The sequence below is a fragment of the Salmo salar genome, chromosome ssa13 (genome assembly GCF_905237065.1).
Source record: "Salmo salar chromosome ssa13, Ssal_v3.1, whole genome shotgun sequence".
NCBI classification, from domain to species: domain Eukaryota; kingdom Metazoa; phylum Chordata; class Actinopteri; order Salmoniformes; family Salmonidae; genus Salmo; species Salmo salar.
In genome coordinates this window covers 37212297-37226549 of record NC_059454.1, presented here as the reverse complement: position 1 = coordinate 37226549, position 14253 = coordinate 37212297, and the positions used below count along the sequence as shown (strand labels likewise).

General features: G+C 44.4%; 1 protein-coding gene across 1 annotated transcript in view; it reads right to left on the bottom strand.

Annotated features, from left to right (window-relative positions):
* Nucleotides 1-14253, bottom strand: part of itga5 (integrin, alpha 5 (fibronectin receptor, alpha polypeptide)) — a 51524-nt gene that overhangs the window by 21859 nt on the left and 15412 nt on the right. The window contains exons 2-13 of the mRNA XM_014136149.2: nucleotides 10859-10989; nucleotides 4835-4935; nucleotides 4318-4441; nucleotides 3749-3810; nucleotides 3618-3663; nucleotides 3382-3507; nucleotides 3002-3046; nucleotides 2717-2760; nucleotides 2432-2488; nucleotides 1689-1741; nucleotides 1110-1315; nucleotides 725-916 (exon numbers count right to left, since the gene is read on the bottom strand). Coding sequence (XP_013991624.1) covers nucleotides 725-916; nucleotides 1110-1315; nucleotides 1689-1741; nucleotides 2432-2488; nucleotides 2717-2760; nucleotides 3002-3046; nucleotides 3382-3507; nucleotides 3618-3663; nucleotides 3749-3810; nucleotides 4318-4441; nucleotides 4835-4935; nucleotides 10859-10989 — 1187 coding nt within the window. The remainder of the gene's footprint in view (nucleotides 1-724; nucleotides 917-1109; nucleotides 1316-1688; nucleotides 1742-2431; nucleotides 2489-2716; nucleotides 2761-3001; nucleotides 3047-3381; nucleotides 3508-3617; nucleotides 3664-3748; nucleotides 3811-4317; nucleotides 4442-4834; nucleotides 4936-10858; nucleotides 10990-14253) is intronic.

The window sequence follows — 14253 nt, the reverse complement described above, 5'->3', positions numbered from 1 at the left end:
AAAGTCAAGGTATTTGAGTGGCCATCACAAAGCCCTGACCTCAATCCTATAGGAAATTTGATGGCAGAACTGAAAAAGTGTGTGCGAGCAAGGAGGCCTACAAACCTGACTCAGTTACACCAGCTCTGTCAGGAGGAATATGCCAAAACTCACCCAACTTATTGTGGGAAGCTTGTGGAAGGCCACCCGAAATGTTTGACCCAAGTTAAAGAATGTAAAGGCAATGCTACCAAATACTAATTGAGTGTATGTAAACTTCTGACCCACTGGGAATGTGATGAAAGAAATAAAAGCTGAAATAAATCATTCTCTCTACTATTATTCTGACATTTCACATTTTTTAAATAAAGTGGTGATCCTAACTGACCTAAGACAGGGAATTTTTACTAAGATTAAATGTCAGGAATTGTGAAAAACGGAGTTTAAATGTATTTGGCTAAGGTGTATGTAAACTTCCGACTTCAACTGTCTGTCTGTCTGTCTGTCTGTCTGTCTGTCTGTCTGTCTGTCTGTCTGTCTGTCTGTCTGTCTGTCTGTCTGTCTGTAAAAAATATATATGGGGGATTGGAAATGATGGACACAATTATATTGCAATATTAAAGCTGATCTACACCCTAATTATTACTATTATTTTTATAAATAAAAAAATAAAAGTATTAAGTTGATAATATGCTAAAATCAGCAGCATGAGAGGTCTTCAAAACACATTAGTTTTGTCACTCACCTGGGTAACCATTCATGTCCAGGTCTTTAGCCCCTCGGAGGGCAAATCCAAAACTTGCGGGCACAGTGCCTGAAGCCCATTGGCCAGCTATGACCTGAGAGGGCGTGTCCCTGAGCCCACCAGCAAATCCATTGTAGATGAGAACCAATCCCTGTTGGTCATCTCCACCGAATGGACAGCTGATGGCCACGTCTACCAATCAGAGAAGAGGAGAGAGCAGGAGAAGACCGTGAGATCACTCAGAACTTTACAGTCTACTAGGACTTTGAATGAACTGCATGAGACTAACAAAACTACATGTAGTAGAATCTCAAAACCAAGATTGTGAAACATCCTTTTCTTCTCCCCATTAAACTCCCATTACTACCACTCCTCCATCTCTCACCATTGTATCCGTCCTGGTTGAGATCTCCCAGAGCGGCGATGGTGCTACCAAACCTCCCAAACACCTGGGTTCCGGTCAGGTTGAGGGTTGGCTCCAGGTCCAGGGGACCACGTTGCAGATAGACGTACATACGGCCCACCTCCTCCAGGCGACTGTCTGACCCCCGGGTCATATACATGGGAGCTCCCACCAACAGGTCAGCCATGCTGAGGGGAGGGAGAAACACACACGGTTACAGACACATATAGTGTACAGACTAGGGTGGCAAAATGCTGTATACTTTCCAGAAATCCTGGTTGGAAAAACTGGGAAATTTATTTAAGTTTCCAGAATTGTGTAACCCTAGTTGCCTTTTTGACATAGACGACTGGAGTTTCCCATAAAATGTGTCATTGGTTAAGGTGTGAACCTATGGTGAGAATGCTATGTGAGAACTGACACCTACTCACCCCTCATTACTGATAAAAAAATGTCCCATAACATTACTGGACAAATCCAATTTGCCATCACCACCCAACTCATGGGTGAGAATATATGGTGAGAATGTCCTGTTAGACTGTCCTGTTAGACTGTACTTACCCGTCGTTATTGATGTCAGCTGTGGCCACAGCATACCCAAAATAGGAGCCCATCTGAGAAAACATCAGAGTACATCATCGTCACAACTCTCGAACATCACCATGAATCTGGGTTCAAAAAGGCTCAAAATAGAAAAGCTGCTTTTAAGCAAAGGGACTTCTAAAGTACAGTGAATCTACTTGAATACAAATATCCAGTAGAAGAAACTACTGGGAGAGAGAAGAAATGGTCAATGAAAAGCAATGGTTCTTGCTTGGTCCAACTTGAAGCTGTTTTGTTAGTCTTATTTGTCCTGTCTGTAAAACACATCTGAAGTAACAAAGACACAGAAACAGCTTGATTCCCAGACTCCCAGGGTTAGCAAATACACTCCTATGATTTTATTTATTCAGCTGAACCAATCAGCACCATTAAAAAGGGGCTCACGCTACCTCCATTCCATTCGCAGGAAGAATCATGCTTCTCATTTGGGGAAAATTGCTTCTGTACTTTTACTTCAATAATTATGTTTTACAGAAAACCACACAGGGCTTGAAACCCAGTTAACAGAAACTTGTAAAGGAAATTATTTTGCTTATATCATCAGTGCTCCAGTACACAGACTCAGGAGATTAAGTGTTGCCATGAGAAACAGCAAGTTATGGAACCACAGTCTGTGTGAAAAACCACACTTGAGTTAAAACCAATGGGTTATGTGTGTTATAACCCTAATGAGTTAGAGCTGGGGAGGTTTGGATGCTCACCTGTTCACCGGTGTAGTCGAGCATGGACTTCAGATCAGTGCCATTTAAAACAGACACCTGAGGAGCGCAGACACACACACAGAACATATGGTCAAAATACCTGAGGTCCAACATACTGTATGTATAGAGTAGGCCAGTGATATGGTATTCATCACTTCTACTTTCACTAAACACAGCTACGGCTACTTTCGTTATCTCAGGCTCTATTTCTCCCCCCAAGCCTATAGCCCTCCCTTTCAAAATCAATCTCCTCTCGAAATTAGAGTGGTGATGAGGTTTTCTTACCAAACCAAATAGCATGACTCCTTTTGGGACCCCAGCCACAAAATCTGAGAGGTGCACAGACAGGGGGAAAAACAGAAAAAGGGAAGATTAAGGAAGGGAAATATCACAAAGGTCACAGCTGTCGAACTCTGAGAATTCCTGTGATTGCAGTTTTCCAGCTTAGTAGGGGGACAGAATCTTATAGGCCAGTTCAGTTGCGTTTACTTCAGGTATAGTAAACATTCTATATCTTTAATGGCGCTCTGTTGTGCAGGCCTGTGAAGGTCTGTGGTTCAGATCTCTTACCTTCCACCTCATCTCCACTGAATTCCCCGACCGCAACAGAGTAACCTGCAAGACCACAAGAAAGCAGACATTAGTCATATGATATCAAGCGTTCAGAGCCCTTGGACTTCCATTTCTCTTGAAGAGTAATCTAGGGATTAAGGCATGTACTTTGAACAAATATGCATCGGTCCACCTTTTATCAGAGGTCAGAAGGTTAGAAGGAATTGTGGTGATTGGGAAACGATTTGATTTAGAAGAATTGTGGTGATTGGGAAACGATTTGATTTGATTTAGAAGAATTTTTCCCAATCTTAGTTCTGACTCAAGTAGCCTGCACAGGAAACCAGCATGTGTGGAAAGTAAGGGGAGTGGTAGAATTATGAGAGGAAAAGTCTTACCGCGGTAGCTGTCGTCATATTTGAGCTGAGCCTGTCTGGTCTGGATCTGTCCCTCTACAGACTGCATGAAGTACCCTGGGTAGTAAGCCTTGATGATCTCCTCTTTGGCTGCTGAGATCACCTGACCTGAGAAGACACAGGAAGCAGGGAGTGAATGGAAAGATCCTCTCAGGTTTCACACAAATAACTTCAGAATACTACAACTTGTTGTCTCAGGGGGTTGTTGAGATGTGTACCTTGCCAGAAGAAGCTGCCTGGTCCTCCAAGCACCACTTTCCCATCCTGAGAGAGAGACAGAATGAGATCATGTGTTTCTAGTCCATATTAGTTGATAAAGCTCTGGTACTGAACTGAGAGGAAGTGCTACCTTGGTGAAATCAGCACTGAATCCCCCCTGACAGTAGCCCTGGCCGCCCTCGTTAATGAATTCTGAAAAAAACAGAGAGGTTCATAAATCAGTAATTTTTCCTATTTGAAAAAGCAACTTGAAAGATCCATAAATTCTGCCTTAAATTTAACCAATACTTTAGAATGTTGAATTTTGAAATACTTTGGAACCTGTGGAGTTCAATGACTCAGCTGGGCATTCTGAACAGAACCAAGCCAGCCCGTCACTACCACAGCAGTAGGGATAGACTAGTCAATATGGGGCTGACATGATGGATTGAATCTAAGGGGGTCAATTCTTTCTCCACAGCTAGTGTGTGATGTCTCTGGAAGTGGTTACTCAGTATTGTTACTTGAGACTCTAAACATCCCGTCTGTTGTGGCCCTCGGGCACTCCACTTAACCCCTCTCTAATAGCCTGCTGTGTGGACAGCTGCCGTGTCAGAGGTAGGCCACAGGAGTCACCTGTAGTGGTGGTGGGGTAGTTGGCTGGCAGAGAGAACAGCAGTGTCTTAATGGGAAATGTATAACATAACAGAAAATAATGACCTGTGCGACAGGGAGCATATTCCACAAACTTAGTGAAGTTCTTGACAGAGAGGTAGCAGGTTCCTGTGATATCTGACTGGGGCATGTCTTCTTTGGTTCTCCAGGAGTACAGAGGGGCGCAGGCCTATAGGAGGGGGGAGGTAGAGGGGGGAGTTTTTTGTCAGTTACAGCAACACCCCGTTGAACTCGATGGAGACCCAGAGAGAGGTCAATGTTACATCTGGAGCAAAGTAACCGTGTAACTAAATCCAGGTTACGTCCCACACAATCAGCAAAAAATACAGGTGTCTCAACTTTGAAGTCACAGGAGCGCAAAACACTTCTCCTCAGAGAGAGGCTGGAGGTGAAAATTGGAACAGTCACAACAAACCGATTGACACAGACCTTTAAGACAAACTTTGAACAATTAACATATACAATCCCTTAACAGTTGAGGGACTCTGAGCTGTAGAGACCAAAGTTGAAAGTAAACTGACTTTCTCCACCCCTGTCTCTGAGTCAGTGAGGTTCATCTTACCAGAATGGTGTCGCCATGGGAACGGACGGTGGCGCCGAACCACTGGTGGGACTTGACTTCAGCCTGGTAGTCTGTGTTGTTGAGTGTGACTGTTCGGTCCCCTGGGAGGAACAGAAAAATAACCGAGTGAATGAGTGACGACTAAAAAAAGTCCCTAATGAATCATTGTAGTTCTCCTCCAGACAACGTCATCCAAACATCTAGTCATCTGGCACTACAGAACTTACATACTGCATCATTAAACACACACAAATTTCTCATGAAGAACATTCCAGAGACGAACATAGCAAAAAACTTGAAAGTATTTGGTACTCAATGTTCAGGGGCTGTATGTATCTAGGATCTAGAGGAAAACCTTGGTGTTCACCAGAGCCTCATGCCGCAATATAGTTCCTGTCCTCACTGTTCAGATGTCAACTCGAGACAGTTCTCTGGCGTGACCTACTGACCCTGGCTCTTTTTGGCCACCTGGCCTGTAACCCAGAGCGTTACCAAATGGAACACTTTTTCCTATATAGTGCACTACTCGGGTCAAAGGTAGTGCACTATGTAGGGAATAGGGTGCCATTTAGGACGCTACCTCTCTGACAGGACAGGAGCAGGTGACAAGACAGATGGCCTGTGGAGTCAGGTTCAAACAGGATGTTTTATTGGCAAGACTGATGCAACATCTGTGTTGCTATGGTGAGAAACAAAATCCAAACACAAATTGGTTTATACAGTTCACATACCATGAAACATCCTGTAACAAGTTTTCTAAATGCTTGGAATTCAGACAATACGTATCCAGTGGAACTTGTACCAAACAAATTTCATTTGGATTCTGAACCACTAACCCCGGCAGCTCAGCAAGCGCACCCCAGCCTACTTCTCTTTTCCCAATCACTATTCTCTACAGTTAAACCATAAGCGTGTTGCAATAGAGCCATATCCATCTGTTGGAAAGGGGGCCTGGTGGTGAGAGCCAGAGATTGTGACCTGTGGACGTGAGGAAAGTAGACTGTGCGTCAGCCTCCTCCTCCACCCTGGCCCCAGCCAGCTCTGAGATCTCTGGATCTGGGTGAGGGCCTGCTCTGCTCTGTGTCTTGGTGGAAAGACAGAAAGGGGGGGGGGCTGTGTCCAAGGAAAACAAACGCTCTGGCTCTGTTTCCTCCTAGCAACCTCAGTCATCCCTGCTCAGGCACACTCTCCTCTTTCTCTAATAGTCTCCTGTCTACTCTCTCCCTCTATTTCGCTTTCTTTCTCAGTCTCCCTCTTTCTCACTCCCTCCCTCCCTCCTCTCTTTATCCCTCTCTCAGGGAGTTTGATCTCCCCCTGCCCAGCTAAGAAAGAAGTGGGGATTAGGGCCCTTTAATAACAGCACAGTAGATTTACTGTATCACCAGGCTTTCTCTCCAGCATTACTCATGGGCACACAGCACCCCTGTTCCCTACCGGGATACATGTGTGCCACTCCTTCACGTGTGGAAAGACACACTTTAGCGATACAACAAATAACATGCCTAACACATTAAAAGATCTAAGAGACTTGTTTCTTCAACTGCACTGCAATCATTTGCACTACACACGTCACAGTCCCTCTCCCTGAAGCATACTTTCCTCCTGTTTTCATAACTCAGGGGCCTCTGTTTTCATAAAGTGAAGGGGGTGACACTGAGGAGACATGCAAGCCAAACAGGCATGTGTGTTTGGGACACACTACCCCGGCAACCATGAGTATGAGCAGGGAAAGACATTTTATTCACATTTCAGAACAATATAGTAGTCGGACTCTTCTTAAGCACTTGGTCATGGTAAAACAGAAAATAATATTCAACATGACATCTCTACAGTTATGTAAGTGACGTCATCGCTACGTTCAAAGTACAAGACTGTCAGCTATAAGGCAAAAATGGCACAAAAAAAAACATGCAGGGTTTTGGAGTGTTCTCTAACTACACTGAGCGGCTGTGACGTGAGCTCAGAGTCTGTCACTGCTCTTATTGTCCATGTCAGAGACGGTACATTGGCGTTCATACAGTGTGACAGATGGAGAGATGAAAAGATCAGTTGGTTAAGAGGCTAGACAAGACAAGTCAGCCTGAGTCATGCAAAAATGCCCAAAGCCTAACATGGGTTGATACAAACAAGATCTGAAGAAAAAGCTAGCAGACACATGTCGCAATAACATGTCATGTAATGTTATTTCAGTGAACTTGGGTAGACTTGGGTAGAAGTGCTGCAGTGACTAGTGCCTCTCCACCCCTCTCTCTCCTGGGACAGGACAGCAGAGGGGTGGATGGGATGGGGTGAGGTCTGGAGTGTGTCCACAGACACTCCCCCCTTTGAACTGTGCGAGAGGAGACCCATTAGAGGAGTTTAGAGCCTGTATCTTGGGTTAGAGTGCAGGGCGGATGGGGTCAAAGAAAAATGGCAAAATCCACTCATCACATCAGCTGGCCCTCGGGGAGTTACTGGCCGGAGGAAGAGGGTCAGATTGAGAGATGGAGAGACAGGGCTCTGGTTTCCTCCCTCTTTCTCTCCCTCAGATCCCTGGGCAGTTTTTCCTTATCTTAGTGGAAGGGGAAGGGGAAGTGGAGAGGTAGGCGAGGAGGGGTGGAGGAGGCTCTCCCATGACCACTTTGTGACCCAATTAGGAGGCTCTAATTAAATGGGCCTGTGCCCTCGGTCAGGCTCAAGGAAGACCTCACCCACACTTAGGGAAGAACCTGAAAAATGTCACACAAATAGACACACCTCTCATAAAAAGCGTCAATAATAATATATTAGCAGTATAATATATACCACAGTCAGCTGAGCTCTAGCCATGTCATAAGAAACTAAAGGAAAACATATCTTCTATGACATACAGACAGAGGTGCTATGTTCTTGTATGCCAGTCCAGATGGCTAAATTGGCTCTTCCACACAAATCAAATGGGTGCTTTCAAAGCCCATTAAGTAAAATGAAGTACACACTGTCTAAAACCCCAAGGGACTATCCTTCACCCCAACGCCCTGCTTCTCGCCTGCCTGCTGCACATTACATCACTGTGACGATCATGGCCCTGCGCCAGCATCCAAGGATGTGCAACACATTTTATAATCTGTTGCTAGAGAAAAGGGAAGGAAAACACCAGAAGAAAGAGGCGACCTGCATTTGGATTCCTTCAAATCAACTGTTAAACGGGGCTTGTGAAAACAGAAATCTGCTGCAGTGGAATATTTCTCCTCTAATGTGCCTTATGGCCAGTAAATCAGTCTTGGCTCTCAGCACTCTTCTCTTTGATTTCCCAGGAAACAAGCCAACAGTCCCCCGCTGCACTGACTGGGGAGCGCACACACACCCACACACCACTATCCATGGACATAGGACAGTGATGTGTGTGTGTGTGTGTGTGTGTGTGTGTGTGTGTGTGTGTGTGTGTGTGTGTGTGTGTGTGTGTGTGTGTGTGTGTCAGAGAAAGGATGATCTAATTTACGCAATACACAGAAGATTTCTCTCTGATAGCTCTGTCACTCTTTAACTTACTCGTTACTCATTCCTCTAAAGACAAAAGGCTCCTTCAACTGTCCAGTCACTGGAACATTGCTCCACTTCTCTGAATAGCGCATGATCGTTGACCCATCAACCAGGGACTCTTACTGTCATTCTACCTTTTTACATTCAGGTTCAAATGAAGCTTGTTGGCAATATCCGCTAGACCAAATGCACCGAGTGTACAAAACATTAGGAACTGCTCTTTCCATGACATAGACTGACCAGGTGAAAGCTATGATCCCTTATTGATGTCACTTGTTAAATCCACTACAAAAACAGTGTAGATGAAGGGGAGGAGACAGGTTAAAGAAGGAATTGTAGGCCTTGAGACAATTGAGAAATGGATTGTGCATGTGTGCCATTCAGAGGTTGAATGGGCATGACAAAATATTTAAATGCCTTTGAATGGGGTATGGTAGGAGGTGCCAGGCGCACCGGTTTGAGTGTAACAAGAACTGCAACGCTGCTGGGTTTTTCACACTCAACTGTTTCCCATGTGTATCAAGAATGGTCTACCAACCAAAAGACATCCAGCCTTCTTTAAAAAACAATCTCTGGGGGGGGGTGCAGGCTGTTCTGAGGTCGGGGGGGGGGGGGGTTGCGACTCATTTTTACATTTACATTTAAGTCATTTAGCAGACGCTCTTATCCAGAGCGACTTGCAAATTGGTGCATTCACCGACTCAATAATGTTTTGTACACCCAGTATATATCATTGTATCTACAGTGCATTCGAAAGTATTCAGACCCCTTGACTGTTTCCAAACGAAATGAAAACTGAAATATCACATTTTCGTAAATATTCAGACCGTTTACTCAGTACTTTGTTGAAAGACCTTTGGCAGCGATTACAGCCTCAAGTCTTCTTGGGTATGATGCTACAAGCTTGGCACACCTGTATTGGGGGAGTTACTCCCATTTTTCTCTGCAGATCCTCTCAACCCCTGTCTGGATTGGATGGGGAGTGTCACTGCACAGCCATTTTCAGGGCTCTCCAGAGATGTTTGATCGGGTTTGAGTCCGGCCTCTGGCTGGACCACTCAAAGACATTCAGAAACTTGTCCTGAAGCCACTCCTTCATTGTCTTGGCTGTGAGCTTTGGGTTGTTGTCCTGTTGGAAGGTGAACCTTTGCCCCAGTCTGAGATCCTGAGCACTCTTGAGCAGGTTTTCATCAAGGATCTTTCTGTACTCCAAATTAAGTTGTAGAAACATCAAGGATTTGTATTTTTTTATTTAACCTTTATTTAACCAGGTAGGCCAGTTGAGAACAAGTTCTCATTTACAATCTATATACAGTGTGTGCAAATGGAGTAAGGAGGTATGGCAATAAATAGGCCAATAGTAGCGAAGTAATTACAATTTAGCAGATTAACACTGAAGTGATAGATGTGCAGATGATGACGTACAAGTAGAAATACTGGTGTGCAAAAGAGCAAAAAAAGTTAATAAAAACCATATGGGGATGAGGTAGGTAGTTGGATGGGCTATTTACAGATGGGCTGTATACAGCTGCAGCGATCGGTAAGCTGCTCAGATAGCTGAAAGTTAGTGCTTAAAGTTAGTGAGGGAGATTTAAGTCTCCAAGGATGATCAATGGAAACAGGATGTACCTGAGCTCAATTTTGAGTCTCATAGCAAAGGGTCTGGATACTTATGTAAATAAGGTATTTCTGTTTTTAATTTTGGATACATTTGCAAAAAATTTTTTTTAAATGTCACTGTCATAATGGGATATTGTGTATAGATTGATGAGGAACATTTTTTATTTAATACATTTTAGAATAAGGTTGTAACGTAACAAAATGTGGAAAAAGGGAAGGGGTCTGAATACTTCCCGAATGCACTGTATTGTCGTTGTATTTAGTGACATTTCTTTTGTTTCAACTGTTTATTTGCCGTTTATTTCCCTACAGCACCTGGGGTTGAAACAGAACACCACATATTGTATCTAGCCTAAAGGGAAGATACCCTTGTCTTAAACAATCCGTTATTCTTTTCGTCCCAAAAAGAAAGACACTAATGACATGCTCAAAGGGATCATCTAGTTTCCACGAACCAACGTGTCAAACAAAGGAGTATCAGTGGAGTAGAACAGTGACAGATGATCACCTGCCGGCCACCAAAGCATGGTGGACATGGACCAGTGGCTTTAAGAAGGGATTTGAGCGGCTTGACCGGCTTTACTGTGTGTAACCATCCTCTAAAATCTCCAGTTCACAACAGTCGCAAGAGTCTCAAACTCTCGAGTCACCAGTCAGGACTACATGAGGAGATACGTGGTATGTGTTACAGGAACTGAAGGACAGTTGTCATTATGCTATGGAATCATCAAATCTGCTGAAACACCATGTCTTCACGCGTCAAGTACATTTGTGATTAAGTAAGTCCGTGTAATTTATCATCTTAAAATCTAATTTAAAGCAAGTTCAGACAGTGAGGAGGTATGTTCAGGACCTAAAGTAGTGAAGTCACACTGATCGTAGTCTGCCAATGACCGGGTTTACCTTGATTGTCAAACTCAATGTTGTGGCACTCTGATTGGCCGAGACTCCATGGGCAGTAGTACACGGACCCGCCCTCTGTGATGTTGCGCTGGCTGGTATTGGCCTTGGGAGCACCGATCAACACACTGACACTGTTAGGAGAGAGAAGATACATTCGGTCATTCAAATGTCACTATGTCACCTCTACCTGACCTGCTACCTCCCTCAGCAACATAACAGCTGAGGTATGGCAACCTAGATCAGCGGGATTGGTTTGCTAATGCTACCTGTAGTCTTTTTATGTAATTGGTTTAGATCTACTCTTGGTCTGGTATGAATTTAAAAATGCCTTCCACACCTCCCAGTCAACAGTTTTAGCATGTTGCAGAGCCGGTACACACGTTTTACTGCTCACAAAGCTATACCCCTACTTCAAAAACATTTTAACAGGTTCCACCACAGTACTGTTACATAATATTGTAACCATGTGTAATTGTTGCTGAAACATGTGCGCATGTGACATTCTCTCCCGCTCTCTCCATCAAACACACACAACGGAGAGATCCCCGTGGGGCAAATTGGATGTGAAAACAAGAAAGCAAACAGCCTAAGTGGAGTCACACTGTTGTTTCCACAGCTGTATGGCCCTGTTCCTCTAGACAGACATCTAGCTAACCCATCTAACCCTGCAGTAAGCTAAACGTAAAGACAGGTCTGGGACAGACATCTAGCTGCTGTAAACCTGTGGTAAACGTAAAGACAGGTCTGGGACAGACATCTAGCTGCTGTAACCCTGTGGTAAACATAAAGACAGGTCTGGGACAGACATCTAGCTGCTGTAAACCTGTGGTAAACGTAAAGACAGGTCTGGGACAGACATCTAGCTGCTGTAACCCTGTGGTAAACGTAAAGACAGGTCTGGGACAGACATCTAGCTGCTGTAACCCTGTGGTAAACGTAAAGACAGGTCTGGGACAGACATCTAGCTGCTGTAACCCTGTGGTAAACGTAAAGACAGGTCTGGGACAGACATCTAGCTGCTGTAACCCTGTGGTAAACGTAAAGACAGGTCTGGGACAGACATCTAGCTGCTGTAACCCTGTGGTAAACGTAAAGACAGGTCTGGGACAGACATCTAGCTGCTGTAACCCTGTGGTAAACGTAAAGACAGATCTGGGACAGACATCTAGCTGCTGTAACCCTGTGGTAAACGTAAAGACAGGTCTGGGACAGACATCTAGCTGCTGTAACCCTGTGGTAAACGTAAAGACAGGTCTGGGACAGACATCTAGCTGCTGTAACCCTGTGGTAAACGTAAAGACAGGTCTGGGACAGACATCTAGCTGCTGTAACCCTGTGGTAAACATAAAGACAGGTCTGGGACAGACATCTAGCTACTGTAACCCTGTGGTAAACGTAAAGACAGGTCTGGGACAGACATCTAGCTGCTGTAACCCTGTGGTAAACGTAAAGACAGATCTGGGACAGACATCTAGCTGCTGTAACCCTGTGGTAAACGTAAAGACAGGTCTGGGACAGACATCTAGCTGCTGTAACCCTGTGGTAAACGTAAAGACAGGTCTGGGACAGACATCTAGCTGCTGTAACCCTGTGGTAAACGTAAAGACAGATCTGGGACAGACATCTAGCTGCTGTAACCCTGTGGTAAACGTAAAGACAGGTCTGGGACAGACATCTAGCTGCTGTAACCCTGTGGTAAACGTAAAGACAGGTCTGGGACAGACATCTAGCTGCTGTAACCCTGTGGTAAACATAAAGACAGAACAAAGAACCCCTTCACCAGATCCACCAGCAACATGATAAGTGCTATTCGAGATCCTTGGAAAGTCACTACCTTAAACCCTAACCATAATCCCTGCCTAACCATAACCCTTACCTAACCCTTACCTTCACCATTTCAAATGTCAACTTCAATGGGGGGTATGGACGTCCCAAGGATCCCGGATAGCATGAACCCAAGCAACATGTGTGGTCTTACAGGTGAGTCTGAGGACCAGCCAACCAGGCTAAAGATCACAAGGACAGAATATTCAATGACGGAGAAACAAAGACAGCCACGGAATCAAATAACATTTTATTGGTCACATACACATATTTAGCAGATGTTATTGCGGGTGTAGCGAAATGCTTGTGAATGAGAACTTTGAGACGAACCACTGAACCAGGACTAAGAGCCATGGCTAAATTGACAGGCATTTTTTCCAGTAGACAGTCTGGCTGAACCAGCACAGTGTAGCCATTACCTCATTGCGGCTCCAATTATCCTATCACCACTGGCATGGTGCTGGACAGTGAAGTGGGCAAAAGACAGAGGGAAGAGAAGAGGGCAATGAGTGGAGTAGAGCCTGAGGGGTCTTCCTAAAACACAGGAAGAGCACACCCTTTCCTGCTCCAGGTCAGTCACCCAATGATGTGAGGTAGTTTACGGTACCGCTATGTTTAACATCTTCCCTCAGGGGACAACTAACCAGAAGGGTCCAGACAGAGTCCAGAGGAGCCACCCTGGACTCTGAAACCAGCTTTAGTCAAACATCTTTGGTCATCCTTGCCACAGTGTCATCTTAGTTAGGATTTAGACATTGGCCATGACTTTAATACTTTCTGCATAGAATCAAGGTTTGTAGTAGACTATACTGAGAACCTGGAAGGAGTAGGTGTCAGCTAAACCTTATGGTGTTGAAAACATACTGAGGCCAAACACAGGGCAAGGTCCTGAATCTGAGGACATGGATTTAATGTCACACTATAACCAGTGGTGGTCTGACTGGTCGCATTATCTCAAAAGAGATACAGAGCAACCCAACCAAAACGAAGGGCAGAAATCCATAGTTTTTTTTATTTTTGAAGAGGGAACTAAAAACATGGCATCTGGCTCAGAGAGAGAGAGAGAGAGAGAGGGAGTTTACCGGTTTCCGGGCGTGTGTGTGTGAGGGAAGCTCCCTGAAGAGCAGCTAACGGTGCTCCACCTGTAGAATAATGGAAATCCGAGAGAACCTTCGTCGTCACGGATTGATTCCCTCTTCACATTTATAAACACACAAAGAAGTTTGGCAAAAATGTGTACATATGAACTCCATAGCATATTCTTTGGTTCATCACGTGTTAATTAATAGACCACAATGCTGTGGGGATCTAATTTGGCCATTCATATTTCAGTGCTTATTATGACAGGAAGAGATGACGCCAACGCAAACATTCAGATCCACAGAGAAAAAGTCACCTTTCGCTTTCTTCAACTCCTACAAAGATAAACACATACGTTTTGGCTGGACTTTTGAGTAAGACACTTTCAACAAATGTAATTCAATATTGCATAATTTGAAGATGTAAAAATCAGGATGAGTACAGTCAAATATTCATTTTTTTACAAATCCTTGTCCAGTGTAAATTCAAAC